The sequence below is a fragment of the Lynx rufus genome, unplaced genomic scaffold, assembly GCF_022079265.1.
Source record: "Lynx rufus isolate CCGP_SWC_20201006 ecotype Redwood Valley unplaced genomic scaffold, mLynRuf1.p SCAF_43, whole genome shotgun sequence".
In the NCBI taxonomy this organism is placed as follows: domain Eukaryota; kingdom Metazoa; phylum Chordata; class Mammalia; order Carnivora; family Felidae; genus Lynx; species Lynx rufus.
In genome coordinates this window covers 797,053-814,543 of record NW_025814860.1, presented here as the reverse complement: position 1 = coordinate 814,543, position 17,491 = coordinate 797,053, and the positions used below count along the sequence as shown (strand labels likewise).

Sequence of the window (17,491 nt, the reverse complement as noted above, 5' to 3'; positions counted from 1 at the left end):
TCCCTCACCCAGACGCCGAGACCTGGAGCCACGGCCCTCCCGCAGCCACACGCGTTCTCCCGACCCAGAGGCCCTCCCTCCCCTGCTCTGCCCGGCCTGCCGGCCCCTCCTCAGCCTTCTGAGTCGGTGGGGAGCCTCCGGTGAGTGCCCGCCAAGCAGCCCCGTCTGCTGCCCTCAGGAGCCTCCTCACCCTCCCCGTCTGCTCTCATCTGCTTCCAAGGATAACGTGACTTCCCGTTCAACCTTACAAGTTCAAGGTTGTGCCGAGGCCCGCGGTCAGCACAACGTCACCGTGCCGGCACCGCCTCAGCGAGCATCTGTGGCAGGCTTGGTGACACCCACACGTGTTCACTCAGCTGACGTGTCCCGCGAGCTCGCAGGCAGGGGTCTGACTGCACAGGGTGACCCTCCCGAGGCCCACAGTTCCTGTGGGAGGGGCAGGCCTGATACTTCCAGAGCCAGGCTTGTCCCCACCGCACACCCCTGCCCACTGGGCCTTCTTCCCACATCATCTCCTCGACTCCCTGCTAAGGGGGCCTTGGCGCTGGCCTCTTCCTCCCGGCACCGCCCACGGCTCTGTACCATGCCTGGCCCTCTGGACCTCCTCCAAGCCCCCTCCATCAGCCGTCTCTTTTTACCTCCAGAAACAAGTGGTATCTCTACCCTAACAAGGGCAAAGCCCAGCCCTGGCAGCTGCCCTCTGCTCTCTTCTTCCCGTCAAGGCTGAGCTGCGCGGCGGCCCGCCCTGTGGAAGCCGTCGTGAGCCCCCCTTCCCTGCTCTCACTCCTGCGGCATGCACACTCGTGTCTCCCATGACTGTAACCCTTCTTCTTTGCCCGCACCCCATACCGCACTTATCTGCTGCCGTGGGTGCCTGTGTCCCTGCTCACACTGAGGAGTCAGGACCCAGACAGACGGTGCCCCCGCCCGTCCTGCCCTGTCACACTCCCTCCCCAGAGCTCAGGTCAGGGCGCTTCTGGGCCACACAGACTGGACAACAAGAGGGCAGCACCGTCCCCCTGCCCGGAGCTGCACACGGGAGCAGCTGGGGCGGGGTGAGGTACCAACGGGGCCTCGTCCTGAGAGCCCTCCAAACACAAGCCGAGCCCATCCGCCTCCATCAGGACCAGGTGAGGCCCTTCTCTGAACGCTGGGTCAGTGATGGCCAGTGATGGGTCAGCCGTCGCTGACACGTCACTCTAAGGCTGGCACACACACAGGCTACTGCTTTTTTATGCAGAGACATCACCTCTTTGTTCACAGTCCCTACCAGACGCCCCTAAACGCTTCAATGTCCTAGAATCCCCACCTAAGATTCTCACCATCCATCAGGCTGACAAAGAACGACAGTCCCTCTTGAGAGCCCATTTTCAGGAGACTCCCAAAGCCGCTTTTCCTCCAGTTAAACATGTCCAGGGCTCGCTCATCGCCACTCACAGCCGCCTTCGCCAGCTGAATGAGGTCCCTTTGGAAGGCAGACACGACAGGAAGTCAGATTCCCAGAGGTTCCTTACAGGAAGGCGTGGTCACTGCAGATGTGCCCGCGGCCCGCCCCGCACCAGCCCCGCGCTCTTACTCACTCGCCAGGAGGGGGGAGCCGGAAGATGCAGTGGGTTAGGTGTTTTCCGTAGTCGTGCTTCAGCAGAGGAGGCCCTTGTACCCGACCCCTTTGGTCCAACCTCCACAAGAGCAGGACACCAAGCTGGAAAACCCAACACCGTGTGAAGGAGACACAATCTTACGGTGACCGGTGGGAGTGTTACGTGGTGCGAGAGAATAAAGGCCGGTTCCTTTTACGACACGTCACAAAACTGTTATGTGTGCGCCGTGAACGTGGGAGGAACAGGAGCCTTCCGTGTGCCCTCTGCCACCCTCACTCCCCCAGATAACACCTGCCACACAGCCAGCTTTCAAAACTCAATTTTTGAATAGACTCAGATTTATCAAAAGCAGTAGAGATCATTCAGAGAAGTCCTGTTCTCCACCTCTCACTTCTCCCGTGAGCAGACCTTACTTAGCATAGTGCGTTTCCCAGATTTAACAAGCCGACACTGACGTACTGTATTGACTAGAGTCGTGCTTTATTCACACTTACTTTCTCCCTGGGTTCCCCCCCCCCCCACCAGGAGCCACAGGACATTTGGGCGTCACGTCCCCTTAGGCTCCTCTGGGCCGGGACAGTGTCTCTGACCCCCCCAGCTTGCAGGACTGGTCAGGGATGATGTGGGGCGTCCCTCCGTCGGGACCCGTCTGACGCTCTTCTCGCAACTGGGCTGGGTTGTAGGTTTGGGGAGAAGGCCACGGAGACCGCGCGCCCTTCTTGTCACGTCACGTCACATGGGTGATCGGTGCCACTGACGAGCCTCATCCGTGCCACTGCTGACCCTCTCCGCCCGGTGAGGTCCCTTGGGTGACCCCGTCCACGGTGAAGTCTTTGCTTCTCCCCCCTCTCCGTCCCGTACTATTTGGAACGAAGTCACCCTCTTGAGTGTGGACCATCTACATAATCGCTTGGGTTCTTCAGGACGAGAGATTTGTCTCTTCTCCACCACTCACTAATTACTACATCACGGGTTCATACCCCTGTTTATGTCACAGACGGTGACTTTCCGCTTTGGGTTACAATCCAGCACCACTTGGTTCACTTTCGAGCTCCAGCTTTGGCCACCGGGAGGTCTTTCGTTAGCTCCTGCGTCCCTCCGACCCAGCCCGGACCGCGGGATCTGCGAGCACTTCCCTTACTTGCTGGCTCTCCGGATCCTCTGGGCTCAGGGCCCGGCCCCAGTCCTGGGATCAGCCATTTTCCCAGGAAACCACCACCTGGGGACAGGCGTACTACGTGTGCAATTTTTAAGTCATCGAGCTCTCAAGCTTAGGGCGCTCACGAGCGCGAGAGGTCGGGTGGGGAGACGGTGCCATCGGGCCCGGGCCAGGAGGCCTCCGTGGCTGCGGAGGCATGCTGAGCTTTGCCAAACGGCACCACTTCCATAGAATCCGTCAGCAAGGAGGCCCACGCAGCTGTCAGGGCACATCTCCCGCTCGAGGAGGCTGCCACACACTCTTCTTCCCATCCTTTGTTCTCTCAGCGTGCCCCCGATCGTCCCGCAGGCCCGAGAGCACTATATCATCGTAAACGGGAAAGTGCTTTCCAGATACAGATGGCCCTCGAACAACTCGGGTCTTGAGGTGGGTCCTTTATAGGTGGACTTTCAGGGTATGGTGCCGTAAACGTATCTTCTCTGCCGTGTGAGTTTTTTGCAGTTTTCTTTATTCCAGCCTACTTTATGGTAAGCACGCGGTATATGATACACCCGGCGCGTAAAACGTTGTTATTCAACTGTTATGTTACTGGCCAGGCTTTGGGTCAACAGAGGCTGTTAGCAGGTAAGCTTCTGGGGAGTCAAAGTTATACTCAGATCTCTGACTGGCAGAGGCTTGATGCCCCTAACTCCCAGGTGGTTCCAGGATCAGCTGTAGTGTCGGCCTTAAAAGGCAACTTACACACAAAGTCTCTCAGCAAAGCCCCCTCGGGTTTCTGGTAACCAGGTGCCAGACCGGAGGCAACACCTGAGCCGCCCGGTCTCCCTTGTGGCGACAACATTCATCACGGTTTTATACACTCTAGACACAGGTCACCTCGGAAGACAAGAAATCAGCCCCACGCACGAGCAAGAGTCTAATGTCGTACGAGACGAAAGCGCAGTCAGTGTGTTGATACGTGAGTGTCGGGACATACCATCACTTCACGTGACCCGTGACACATTAGGACCCACGACACCCTGACTGATAACAAATATGTCCTCGCTCATTCAGAGGACCAAACGTTCCCTCACCACCGGTTCACGGAATCTCCCGTGAGAAGGGCCACAGAGGTGTCTCCGCTCACGTTAACGAAGGTGACTTTGGGTCTCTGCCCAGGGGCGGGATGGCTGCCGGGAGGACCCGCCACGGGTCAGAGGGCTCCAGCGAGGCCTCCATAACCGCCCAGGACTGCGATCGCAGGCCTCCGGGCAGGGAGGGGTGGGGGGAGTGGCACGCCCAGGACTGCGATCGCAGGCCTCCGGGCAGGGAGGGGTGGGGGGAGTGGCACCCGGCGAGGACTCGAGGACTCGGGAGCTCTGCGCCCTCCCCGGACGTGCCCTGTGCGTCTCTTCATCCGGCTGCTGCCTCGTGTCCTTTATCGCATCCTCCACACACCGCTAAGCGCGAGTACGTGGTTCCCTGGCCTCTGGGAGCCGCTCTAACCGGCTGCAAGAGCCCGAGGAGGACCCTCCACTCTGTGGCCTGTGGCGGGAGCACGGGTCGGGGTGGGGGTGCGGGACGGAGGCCTTGACCCGTGGGACCTGGCGCTGTCTCTAGGTGCACGGTGTCAGAATGGAGTTGAATTCTGGGCACCCCGTGCACAAGGACTACTTAGTGTTCGGTGTTGGGGAACCCTGTTCCCCACCCCTGCTGGCACTGGCTCCGGGAACCTGCAAGGCTCCCCACATTGCTACCTGTCACCTAACTGCCACCCCCTGCCAAGCACAACAAGTCTATACTGAGGGACAGTCTACAAAATAACCTGTCTGGACTCCTCTGTTTGGTGATGTCACCAAAGACCAAAAACAAGAGAAGAAAGGAAAGATGAGACCAGGGAACCGTTCGTGATTCAGGGAAACCAAAGAGAAGGGACAAACGCAGCACGTGGTCCTTGGCCACATTCTGGGTTAGGACAACACCTGCCGTGGACGGGACAGGACGGGACAGCCCGAGAGGGTGCCGCCTCAGCCCTCGCCTTCCTCAGCGCGAGTGCCGCACACATGGCAGCTGTGTACAAGTCCTTGTCCTCAAGACATCAACGCCAGAGGACCTGGGGTGAAGTGTGATCTCTGCGACAAATTCTCAAGTATTCAGGGGAAAAGATAGAGAAAGCAGACGTGTCAAAATGTAACAACCAGAGAATTTACGTGAAGGGTACATGGTGTTCCTCGGGCTAGTCTTTCAACTCCTTTAATAGCTTGAAATTTTTCAGAAGTGGCAACGGGACAGAATGCATCGGTATGTGCTGCTGTGAATCGGAAGAAACGGGAGAAGCTTCGGGAAGCTGTGGGCACTGGAGGGCGGGGTGGAGGGGAGTGGAGTGCATGGGGTTGGAGAGTCCTGTCACGGTAGAGACCTTTTCATAGTCTGTGGACTTTGACACGTAAACGTATTACCTTGCCCAAGGGAAATGAATGACCACAGTGTAAAGTTTCTGCCACCTGTCTGTGAATCGAATTAGGTATAAATGCTGACTCTCAGCCTGGGAACACTTACTTAGCACTTTCGGCTGATAACTCTGTGTTGTGGGAAGTTCCTCGGGTCTTCACCCACTAGATGCCAGTAGACGGCCCCCTCCAGCCACTCTGACAGCAGAAACATTCTGCCAACTGTCCCCCGGGGGCAAAGTGAGCTCCATGAGGAAGCCCTGAGCTAGACAATTAGGACCAGGGCCTCCCAGGCAACGAAGGAGTGTGCTCAGGGAACCTGCTGATTCGGGGGTGGGGGGTGGGGGGAGCATAAACGTGACAGTACCTGTAACAGTCACCTCACCTTGATGAACATAGTTTCCTAGAAAAGTTCGCTTAAAAAATTACAGACACACCTCTGCCAGAGTATGACGGTAGGACGAAATTTTCAAACCTTACTTTCAGTATAAAACAGATTCTGCCATGACATCCAACAAGGTCAAGTGAAGTCAGCAACCACTATGTCTCAAATTCTGACCTTTAACACTCTTCCCCACTTGCACTCTAACAGCACCGACGGGGATGCAGCGATCCGAAATCAGTGACAACCACGTCTGCTTACCCTGTCCCCCGACACAAGGCAGTTCCCGTTGGGGCTCCACTTGAGGACGGTGATGTCGCTGGTGTGGGTCGGGGGGACCGCATGCTGCTCCTTGTCCTGCTTATTAAACACTGTCACTTCTCCGGTCTCCCAGCCAACAGCCAGGATCATTCGCGTCGGATGCCAGCACAAGGAAGCGACCCGGAACGACCTCTCGATATGCGTATCGGGCGCATGCTCACCCTACAACGGACAAGAGGTAAATCCCACGTGGTGAAGGGAGACAGCTACTCTGGAACTTCTGGCTGATCAATGAAATCGGTATCAGCTAGAGGATCTAAAGATCTGTTTATTAAGGAAATGTTCTACTTAATTTTCATAGAAACACCAATCTTACCCTTGGCTATGAACGCATAGAATTAAGACTCAACTGACCACGCTGACCAGGTTATCAAGGCGTATGATCTCATACCTCATACTCACAACGGCTTGGTTGCTAGCTAGCATTTCAATGGGTTCCAATCAAACTTTATTTACAAAAATAAGCACTAGGCCCAGAGGTCAAGTGCGTTGACCCCAAGGTTTTAGAAGTGCGGGCTCTTTTTTTTTTTTTTTAAGTTTTTTAATGTTTATTTATTACTTTGAGAGAGACAGAGACAGAGTGCAAGCGGGGGAGTGTCACCAACCCTGACATGAGGCTTGAACTCATGGACGGCGAGATCATGACCTGAGCTGAAGTCGGACGCTCAACCGACTGAGCCACCCAGGCACCCCTGAGGGCAGGCTCTTGGGTGACCCCAGGAGCCTTTCCAGGGTCTGCAATGCCAAAGTTATTTGCGGCCCCTCTGACCTCCAGGCTGTTTTCCAGGAGCGGGGGACCTCAGATAGGACCCAGAAGCACGCAGACATCACTGATGACCTTCGCCGCTCCGGTGAAGGTGCGGTGGGGCTGCAGAGGGTTGCAGCGGGAAGGGAGATTGTCTTTGTGACACGTGAGGGGTGTCGTGCACGGAGAACGGTGGGGAGCAGGGGGTGGGGGGGCTTCTACAAAGCTCTCAAAGAGCCATCCCGGAAAGAGATGTGCTGAAGTCCTGACCCGGTACCTGTGCCACGACCTTATTTGGAAACGGAGCCTCTGCACATGATCAGGTTAAGAAAAGGTCATTAGAATGAGCCCGAAGCCAATGGCTGGTGTCCTTACAAGAAGGGGAAAGAGACACACACATGATGGCAGTGGAGCGATGTGGGTTCAAGCAGAGGCGGCCGCCGGAAGCCAGGATGAGGGCTGGCACGGTCCTCTCCCAGAGTCTTCGGGGACAGCGTGGCCCTGAGGAGCCCTCATTTCAGACTGTGGCCTCCGGACTGTGAGAGGACAGATTTGTTTTAAGCCACTCAGCTCACGGGGATTCGTTATGGCGGCCACAGGACACCAGCAGAGCTTCCGACGGCCAACGTGGCCAACAGGAGACTGGCCCGGGACACACAGATGCACGGAGGGGTTGGCTCTGGTCAGAGGCCACAGGCTGACTGTGGAATCTGCTAGACACTCCTAACCACGTCCCCAACCTAAGTGCCGGGGCTGAGAGAACTGTCCACACTGAAGGGCTTTTATAATATTGGGAGTTTGAACCCCAGGAAAACGTGATACACACACACACACACACACACACACACACACACACACATCCCCCACATTCCACACACTCCCCCACACCCGTGTGCACACATATACGTGAGAACGAAGAGGAGACAAGAGCCAGAGCTCTGGGAGTCAGCACTGTGGCTTCTTACTACTCACTTGTTCCAGGTATACATCCACGCTGCCTCCTGAGGTCGGGCTGACGGAGGCAACGGCCAGGAACGGATGCACAGGGTGCCAGTGGATGTGGGAAGGAGACCCAACGGAGTCCGGGGCTTCCACTCGGTGGTCAAAATACAGGGCCATGATGACACTCAGACCAAGTCAGGGCTCAAACCTGCGTGGGAAAGATGGCCAAGTCCTGCTGGTTTTGAACAAAGCAAAGACAGCGACCATACGAGGAACCGGGAAGGACGAGCATCATGAAGCCAACGTCGGAACATGATGCAACTGACAAAGGCCCCTTAAGACCATGCAGGCAACTTTATGTGGAAGAGAGCTCTAACAGGGGGAAAGCGTACAATAAGAAGCAAGAAATTGGACCCGGAATGATCCAGGCACGACGGAAAGAAGAAAACACTGCCATCAAAACAATAAAGTAAAGCCCAGCAGGCCAGACGACATCCTTATTCCAATCATAAGGAGGACAATTTGTATTTCCATAGCTGCCCTTTGAGCAAAAATCTCCAGCCAAATAGAAGTGAAACTGCTTCACAGAAACATATAGAAAAACCTAGTATTCGATTTGCTATAAAGCCTGAAGACCACGGCTGTCTTCAACATCAGACCCTCAGGTAGTAGAAGGCCAAGAGGGCTTCTTTGTTAGAGAATCGAAAAAATGAAGCCATGGCAACAGCAGGGACGGTGAACTTGATTCGTTCTCCGTACTTAATGTCTTTCTTTCCCGGAAAAGATTTGCGTACTGCCCTGCGCAGGAGGGTGGGACGGTGCGTGACTGGCCAGTCCCGCTGCCCACTTCTCACACCCTTGAGTCAGCCTGGGGCAGCTAACTGGCAGATAAGACAATATTTGCAGGTTCGTGTGCTATCATTTAAAAGTATTCAACGTCATGCCCGTTAGAATGGCCGTTATCAGATAAAGAAGATGTGGTTTACATAGAAGACATACTGCTTGGCAATGAGAAGGAATGAAATCCTGCCATTTGCAACAATGTGGATGGAATGGAGGGTATTAAGCTGAGTGAAATAAGTCAGTCAAAGATATCACAGGCTCTCCCTCATATGTGGAACTTGAGAAACTTAAGATCACGGGGGAAGGGAAGGGGAAAAAACAGGGAGACGAACCATAAGAGACCCTTAAATACAGAGAACAAGCTGAGTGTTGATGGGGGAGCGGGGGGAAGGGGAACATGGGTGATAGGCAGCGAGGAGGGCACTTGTTGGGATGAGCGCTGAGTGTTGTACGTAAGCGATGAATCACGGGAATCTACCCCCAAAACCAAGAGCACCCCGTATACACTGTATGTTAGCTAACACAGCAATAACTTATATTTTTTAAAAAATGGCTGTTACCAGAAAGATAGAAAATAACTCTTGGCAAAGATGTGGGGAAATCGGAACCCTCGTGCACTGCCGGTGGGAGTGCAAACTGGTGCAGACGCTGTGGAAGACGGTATGGTGGTTCCTGAAAACTCAAACACAGAGTTCAGCAGCTCCACCTCTGGGTGTACACCCGGAAGACTGAAAGCAGGGGGTTGGGTACATCCTTGTACACGCACGTTCACAGCAGCACTATTCACAGTAGCCAGAAAGACGGAACAACCACGGTCTCTTGACAGATGAATGGAGAAACACAATATGGTGCACGTACGGGACACAGAATGAACCAGCCTTGAGATTCTGACATGTGACAATATCGATGAACGTAGGAGACGTTACGTTCCGCTCAGCGAAATAAGCCAATCACAGAAGATCGAATGCAGTGTGTTTCTACCTCTGGGAGGGACCTAGCACAGTCACATTCAAAGAGACAGAAAGTGAAAGGCTGGGTACCAGGGCCTGTAGCGCTGGGGGATGGGGAGCTAGTGTTTAATGGAGAGAGGATTTCTGTTTGGGAAGATGAAGAATACTGAAGAGGGTTGGTGGGGATGGTTACACCACACGTCAATGTGCTTAATGTCACCGGTTGTATACACGCAAATAATTACAATGGTAGATTTTATATTACGTATATTTAACCACAAGAAAAAAAATGGTGTTAAAAAAAAAAAAGGATGCTGCGACGTTCTACCATCGGAGTGGAGAATGGACTATGCCATTTGCTTTAGCAGCAACAATAATTGTATCAGAGGAAGCCTCGAAGTCTCAGCTTGGATTTAGAGAAGGAAACCCGTTTCAGGAAGAAGCTAAATGCACGAAGGTACAAATGAACAGTCACATATCAAACGTTCCCCTTTTTCTGCTGAGTATATTCTGAGTCCGAAACACACGCACACTTTCTGAGGTGGTGTTCTCACTGCCACGGAGTAAAGAGCACATGCTGGGGGCTGCTGGTGGAGCAGGGAGGCACAGGCGGGAGGCGTGGGGGGCCGGAGTCAGGGGAAGGGGCAGATCCAGAGACCTCTCCCCCCCATCACAAAGGGGACATCCACTCTGGACGGGGCTCCGATTATCCTTATGCACTTTCAAATGAAGTCAGTACAACGGAAAAAAACCGCATAAAAATCGGGGCGTTTAAACGAAAGGAAACGTTTGCGTTAAAGCAAAGGAAAGCTTTTGAGTTTTCATGTGTCGCAGCCAACCAAGGGTGGAAATTTGGGGCTATGACAAATTTGTACTCGTGTTTAACAAGTTTACTTGGTGAAAATATTGCTCTGAAAAATAAGTCACGTTAATTTTGTTAGACTGAAGGAAGAGTTACCACAGCACTTCAGGTAAAACCTGGCTTCCCCTGTATTTTTTGTCTCAAACATCACTGTGGAATAAGCATGGGTGCTCACAGGTTTTATTTTTTTAACGTTTTATTTATTTTTGACCCAGAGAGAGAGAGAGAGAGACAGCATGAGCGGGGTAGGGGCAGACAGAGAGGGAGACACAGAATCCCAAGCAGGCCCCAGGCTCTGAGCTGTCAGCACAGAGCCCGATGCGGGGCTCGAACCCAGGAACCGTGAGATCATGACCTGAGCCCAAGTCGGCTTAAGCCAGCCAGGCGGCCCACTCTCAGGTCTTTAAACTACTTTTTCTCTGCCTGGGACTTCCTGGGAGACTCCCTCCCCCCCACTCCACCTTTGGATATTCAGAAGCCCCATCCCTCTCTGACTTCACTACCAGGTTGTTCTAGGCTTCTCTCCAGCGTCGCCACACAGGCCGGTCCTTCATTTGCAAAGTCCTTCAGACTTCATTGCAAATGTGTGCTTGACTGACTTCTCTACCTGCTGCAGGTGGGAGTCCCTGGCTGCACCCCCAGCCCTGAGAACAGCACCCCCTCCAGGCGAATACGATGAAGAGATTGATTAGCAAGGGAAGATGCTCTTGCTGGTTTATTGCAAACAGCGGCCAAGGTGGGTGAGTCCGTTTTTACCCAGTGTGATGGATTGCTCAGCATTCCTTGTACCTGCGTTTCAACGTTTTTCCACCACGAAGAAGTATTATCTGCATGACCATAAACAAAAGCTACCAGAGTAAACACAAGAAGAGGTGACTAACAATATTATCCTTACCTAACGACACCGATCAGTGGCATCAGTTCGCAAACAAGCGCACTTCCTTTCCTTAAACTCAGGGCCTCTAGAACAACAAAAAAGTGGCAAATGTACAAACTTTGAGGAAAAGAAGCAAATTCCGTTAGTTCTAAGCGATTTGCTCCTGTCCGACACCAGTCCCTGCCGCGGACCACCGCCTCGGGGCGCCCGGCTCAGCTGGGCGTTCGGGGTGCGCAGGCGGACTGAGCAGCGAGGGGGGGCGGGGGGAGGCTCTGGGGGGCGGCGGCAGAATGCAGGGGCGCGGGCACTCGCGGCCACCCAGCCGGCGCCCCCTCACCGCAGACGGTTCAGGGTCACAGCCGCAGGCCTTGCACGCGAAGGCCGACCGGCCGCGCATAGGGGCGGTTTTCTAACCCCAACCCCGTCCCGCGGGGGTCCCGGGAGCCCTGCCGGCGCCGCCCGCCTCCCCTCCCGGGCCCGGCCGGGGGCTCGTCCCGCCCCGCGGCCGTCGGTGGAGCCCGGACTGCGCCCGCTGTGGCCATCATCGCGTGCTGACCTCGGACGCCGCGCCCAGCTCCCGCCGACCCCGACCCGACCCCGCTCGGCCGAGGCCCGGTTTCCGGAGGAAAATGGCCCGGGGGTCCGCGGGACCGGGGTCTGGCCCGGCTCGTCATCGCTCCGCTCCCCCGCCCCAGACCGCCACGGAGCCCCTACCCGGCGGCTCGCAGCCCTCGCCCTTCGACCCCACTCACCTCCGCCGAGCCGCAGCGCGTTGCCCGGACAACGGCTGCGCGCGGAACGCGGAAACTGCCGAACGTGAGAGCGGCGGAAGCCGAGGCCACCCGAAGCGCCTCGAGAGGCCGGAAAGAGCCGAATACGGTCGAGAGTGTTCGTGAGGCGCCAAGGGCAAGAGTCCCTGGCGGGTCCCCGCCGGCGGCCAGCTCCGCGGTGCTGCGGGGCATTTTGTCCCCGTCGCAGTTTACAACCAACAACGCCAGCTCAGAAAGGGGAGCTAGGAGGCCAGCATTTGCCTGTGCTGCGCAGAGAAGGGAAGCGGGTGACATTTTTATAGGTGTGATGAGGGTGCAAAGCCTGTTGGGACCGGCTCCTGCAGTTACACCTTAATAAACGGGTTGGTCAGCTGACAGTGTGGAGGAGAAATGGAACGCCATCTTCCTTAAGATTCTCTTCGGTTCATCTTCTTCGGTCTTTGGGACCGTACACCGTTTGCTGGGCTCTACTTTGTCTCATCTCAAGGAGGAGGGTGTGGTTCAAGAGGATTTCTGAGCAAAGCCGATTGATTCGACGTAATACTTGATGTGCATGCAACGCTTTGGGGGCCGTATGGACTCCTTTGGCGAGAAAATGGTAGCCAAGGGTACCTATGGCTTCATCCCATTAGAAACCAATGTGACTCGGGGCGGCAGATTGCATTCCCAAAGGCACTAGAACGTGCGCCCTGGCCTTTTCGGTCAGGCGTGCTTAAACTTGGAAATTAACTTTGAACAACACAGCAAAGTCATGTCGTTAAAGGGAAAAAAATGTTGCTACAGCAAAGAAGTCCACATTAAGTGAAAAAAATAAAAGGAAAATGCAGATACTACTGGATCCGACAGGATAGGTGCTGGATCACATAGGTACAAGGAATATGCCGTTTTTAAAGACCTCATTTTCAGAAACAAAAACATTTATTGGGGAAAAAAAAAAACCCTGACATGAGACACTGTAGGTTTAAGGTGTACTGCGTGTTACTTTGATGCATTCATGTTATGTGGCGGCTGTAGCGACATCGGTCATATGACGTAACTAAGTACAATATTATCGTCTGCATCCGTGTTATTGTGCATTAGAGCTCTATGACTCATTCGCTGCTCCTTCCAGGTTTGTACCCTGGAACACCACCCCGCTTATCCTCTCTTCCGTAATAAACGCGAGAATTTAGAACACACTCCTTTATCGCCATGACGAAGAAATATGACCCACGTGCCCAGCGCCATCCACTGCACTAAGAAACTTCAAAAGCACACACTCAATCTAATAAAGGGCGTATTTATTTCACTCAGTTGCGTTTGTATACTTTGTCGTCAAAAACCCGGTTCGCGCCGGATTCAAGACTCTGAGCTGAGGCGGCGTTTACTTCTCACGCATCCGTCAACACGGCTCCGGCCAATCACAGCCAGGGCGCTGGCCCTATTGGCTGTCTATCCGCCAATCCGGAGAGACGCATTGGCCCGCACGGCCGCGAGGCCGGCGCCACAACACTACCAGCGTCGCAGGCCCGCCCCGCGCCCCCTCCCAGCGTCCGTACGTGCAAGCGCGCGCGCCCGCTGCTGGCCAATGGCAGCGCCCCTAGGGGGGCGCGCCCGCTGGAAACTCGGGCGTGCTCGTCCCCGCGCGCGTCGCCCCGCCCTGCCCCGCCCCGCGCGCCGTCCGCCCCGCCCCGCCCCGCGCGCAGTGCCCGCCGTCTCCGCCGGCTGCCGTAGCCGGAACTGCTGCTGAGCGCGACGGGCCGGGCCTCCGGGAGCTGAGAGGCGGCAGCACCCGCGCCCGCAGCCTCGTCAGCCGCTCGCCTGCCGCGGAGGGGACGTGCCGGGGCGAGGGCCCCCGGGCAACTGCTTCCGAGGCGGGAGGACCACATCGACGTCGCGGCTTCTGTGCAGCGGGCTCTCGGGGGCCGGGGCTGCCCGGCCCGGCCGGTTCTGCGGGCGCCCGGGAGGCCCCCGGGGAGCCCGCGAAGCCAGGCCGCTGCGAGGCGTTGATGAAGAAGGTGACCGGGGGCCGGGGTTCGGGAGGGGTGGGCCGCCCCGACCGCCTGTCATGGCGAGGCCCGGGCCCCAGGTGGAGCGGGGCTGCGGGAGAAGCGGCCTGTGCCCTCGCGTCGGTGCTTACGCACGCGGTACTCCGTCGGGGTGGCCCGGCGGAGTCCGGACCGAGGAGTGGCGCGGTGACAGCGCTCTTTGTGTGCAGCCAGAAGTCGGCCCGGGAGAGGGAGGGTTTTGCTTTTTCCTTCCCGAAGCCTGACAAAACGGTGTCGAGTCGGGATTTTTCGCTTGAGGTGATTCCACCTCTGCGAACGGTCAGGAAGTAGCGTTGGAGGTTTTCGGTCAAAGGATTCCATCCCCGCGGTTTCCTTTTCCTGTAGGGGAAAACTCTGAAGTGTGTCAATATCCTTTTGGTTCTGAGAAGCCGTGTCCTTCTGCGTTCAGGTCTTCCCTGTATTCAGCCAGGCACACAGGCAAGTCTGTTGTGTTGTGGCCGGTGTATGCCCTGCGTGGGTCCTGCCTGGCTTGACTGTGGGTAGTTTTGGGGATAAAAGGTCCCTGGGAGTGGGTTTCTCCGCATTATAACCCAGAGAAAGGCCCTTTGGGGTATTCCCAGGTTTCTTAGGTACGAACGATAGGTTGAGAAATAGGTCGCCTTAAGTGCTGTGCAGTGAAGTCCTCTAAAAAGTTTGGGTGTTTGCCCTGTATGGTTTTATTCTTTGGCAGAGTTTTTTTTGTATTTGTTTTCTTAACTGTCATTCCTTAAATTCGAATAGTTTGTAAGACCAATTCCAGCAGATGAAAACTGGTACAGATCATTTTGTGACAATACGTCGGAGCAGTGGGAGGTGTTACTATGATTTTTTGCTGATTTTTACTCTTTTCTAAATGTTTCCGTGAGAGACCATTGCCCCTATTCCTGTATTTCACCCATAGCCTGGATGCCTTGCTGTCTTTTCCCTTTTGAACGAAGCGTTTCCATTCTCAGCAGCTTTGTTGAGGATGTCAAACAGTTTGGACATAGTATCATCACCTGTTGAGGAATCTAATTTTCATCTTTCTTGCTTTATCACAGGTACACATTACTGACCCTTTTGGGGCTTATAATGTGATGCTTCCTGATCCTGACTCAGTTTTTGAGCGGATCTGCTTCTCGGGCTTGCGCACATTTTTAGGGTCCTCAAGTTCTGTGGTTGACATTTCACACTGCCGCGGGTAACAAAGTTAATGCAAGGGTTTTATCAACGGTTGTCGAGAGTTTTTACACGACCCCGTCTTCTGCCCATTCTTGCATTTGGATCTGGACGTGTCTGCGGATGTCACGTTCACTGGTGGCTCCAACCTGTTCCATGCCCCAGGCTCCTTTGTTGTAGAAGCATTTTTAATTCGTAAATCTCGGCAGCAGCACACACCTCCCACCCTAGGAAGCAAGATTCCCAGAAACCCCGAGCTTATTATTCTTTACGTGTGTTTTAAAATAAGCAGGCGGACCGGCAGCCGCGGGCCACCATGGAGTCCCCTGTGCACGCAGGCGAGCCCGCGCCTCTCCCCTGGCGGGGTGGATCCGGGCCCCTCGCCCCCGCTCCGGGGCCAACTTTGGGGAGCGGCGTGTGGGGCAGGTGCGCGGGCCCGGAGCCCCGCGCGTTTTGGGGGCGGGGAGGGGTGGGGTCGGGGGCGCGGGCGCCGAGGCTGGGGCGGCTCTGGGAGACGCCGGCGCGCGAGCCGCCCGCCGCGCAGGCCATGAGTCGCGGCCCCACGGGGTAGGTGGCTCGGGGCTCGGCCCCGGGACCCCGGGACCGCCTCCGGGGCCCGCCGTCCCCGGCCCTCCCCACCCCCACCCCACGACCCCGCCGGCCGGGGCGCCGCGCGGGCAGGGCGGTCCGGCCGCGGCCCCCCGGACCGCCAGCCCCGCCGCCTCCGCGCCTGCCGGCCGCCGTTCGCCGGGGTCGGCGTCGGGGGCCGGGGGCCGGGGGCCGGGCCGGGCCGGGCGGCGGCGGCGGCGGCGGCGGCGGGCGGCCGGGAGGGGATCGGGAACAAACAACGGCGGCCATGTTGAGAGGGCATCGGTGCGCTAAACTTCTCGGGCAGGCTGCCGGGCGCGCGCCTCACCGGGGTCCCCTCCCCTGCCCCGCCAGGATGACAGTGAAGTTGGGTGACGGCGGCGGCGGCGGCGGGGAGGACGGGCTCAAGCGGCTGGGCAAGCGGTCGGCCGAGGAGGACTCGCTGGAGGGCGAGGGGCCCGGCGGCGGGGACGCGGCCGAGGAGAGCGGCGGCACAAAGAGGGACGCCAGGACCCCCCGGGACGGCGGCGACGGCCCCCCTGCGCCCGCAGGCGGCCCGCAGGCCCCGTCCCCGCCGCCCGCCTGCCCGCAGGACCAGCACCACTTCCTCCGGTCCAGCGTCAGGCCGCAGAGCAAGAGGCTCAGGAAGGACTCGTCGTGCGCCGGGGGGAGCGGCGGCGCCGGCGGCTCGGGGCCGCGAGGAAAAGGTACGGGACCCCCGCTCCTCCAGGGTGTGCCCCGGGGGGGTGGCTCACAGGGACCCCCGCCCGCGTCCCCGCGCGCGCTGCCGCTCACTTCAGGTGGCACTGGGCAGGGGACGTGCCCCCTTTCTCCTCCCAAGAGGCTGTTGCTCTCCGTGCTGAAACTCCGGCAAGAGGCAGTGAGTATGCGTTCTGGGCAAGTACAATGGGTTCCTGAGTCTGGGGGGGGGTTTTCCTGGTAGAGCAGCCTCGGTGACCTACACGGTGGGCTCTTTAAACCACAGACAATAGTTGGGAGAGGAAAGGCGAAATACCTACCATGTCTCTTTCCTGGACACGAGCTGGTGGACGTACAACAAAGGAGTGGGCTTTTGAAACTCATTTCATAAGAAGCCAAAAGTGACGGATCACAGAGTCTGACTTGGGCCCATCGCTCCCTGCCTCCTGTAGTCTAGGCTCAAAAGTGCTGAGGACACGGGGATGCAGCCCTTAGACTTTCCACCGGGCGCCACGAAAGGCTGTCCCCTGGGGCAGGAGGTAGTGAGAACACCTGTGGCCTGGGACGTACCTACCGTCTGCGGTGTTGGCCCCGCGTTCTGGCCCGATGGACAGGAGTGCAGCTTCACTAGGGTCCCTTCCAGAACCGGGAGGAGAGCCGCGCCGTGGTGCTGCTGCTGCTGTGTTGTTCTCCGTCGTGTACCGCTCTTCTCTGTAAGAGAGCTGCTCTTAATGTCCTTTTCGTTCGAGGCCGAGTCTGCAGCACTTTTACAGGTAGCAAATGAAACAAAGTTCCAATGAGTTTTTCAGGAAAAAAAAGCCTCATGTTTAGTTCCTTGGGAAAAGGTAAGTGAAATTTATTAGACGGCCCTGATCATCTTAAGAAGGAAAGATTTCAGAAACCAACAGAGAAAGAACCCACTTTGGAGACCTGTGCCAAATGTGTACGATTCAGCGGAGTTCTGCCTTGTCCTCATCTGAGGAGGCCGGCCTCTGAAATCATCCTAGCTTTACCAGATTTTTGTTTTTGGTACATGGGGTTTAAGTAAAGTTGTAAGTGTGCGGTAATTTGGCACGTTTCAGAAATTAAACCTTGGGTCACATACGCTTACGTTGGTGTGAGAGTTGTCAGTTAATTA

At 56.4% G+C, this 17,491-nt stretch overlaps 2 protein-coding genes across 2 annotated transcripts in view; one reads left to right on the top strand and one right to left on the bottom strand.

The window, feature by feature from the left end:
* The window catches only part of IFT140 (intraflagellar transport 140), a 71,161-nt gene extending 63,378 nt beyond the window's left edge, over window positions 1-7,783 (bottom strand). Inside the window, exons 1-4 of the mRNA XM_047097841.1 lie at window positions 7,610-7,783; window positions 5,833-6,054; window positions 1,581-1,702; window positions 1,323-1,465 (exon numbers count right to left, since the gene is read on the bottom strand). Coding sequence (XP_046953797.1) covers window positions 1,323-1,465; window positions 1,581-1,702; window positions 5,833-6,054; window positions 7,610-7,756 — 634 coding nt within the window. The 5' untranslated portion in view covers window positions 7,757-7,783. The remainder of the gene's footprint in view (window positions 1-1,322; window positions 1,466-1,580; window positions 1,703-5,832; window positions 6,055-7,609) is intronic.
* Window positions 7,784-13,632: 5,849 nt separating this feature from the next.
* CRAMP1 (cramped chromatin regulator homolog 1) overlaps window positions 13,633-17,491 on the top strand; it is a 57,423-nt gene continuing 53,564 nt past the window's right edge. The window contains 2 exon segments of the mRNA XM_047097840.1: window positions 13,633-13,878; window positions 16,009-16,361. Coding sequence (XP_046953796.1) covers window positions 16,010-16,361 — 352 coding nt within the window. The 5' untranslated portion in view covers window positions 13,633-13,878; window position 16,009.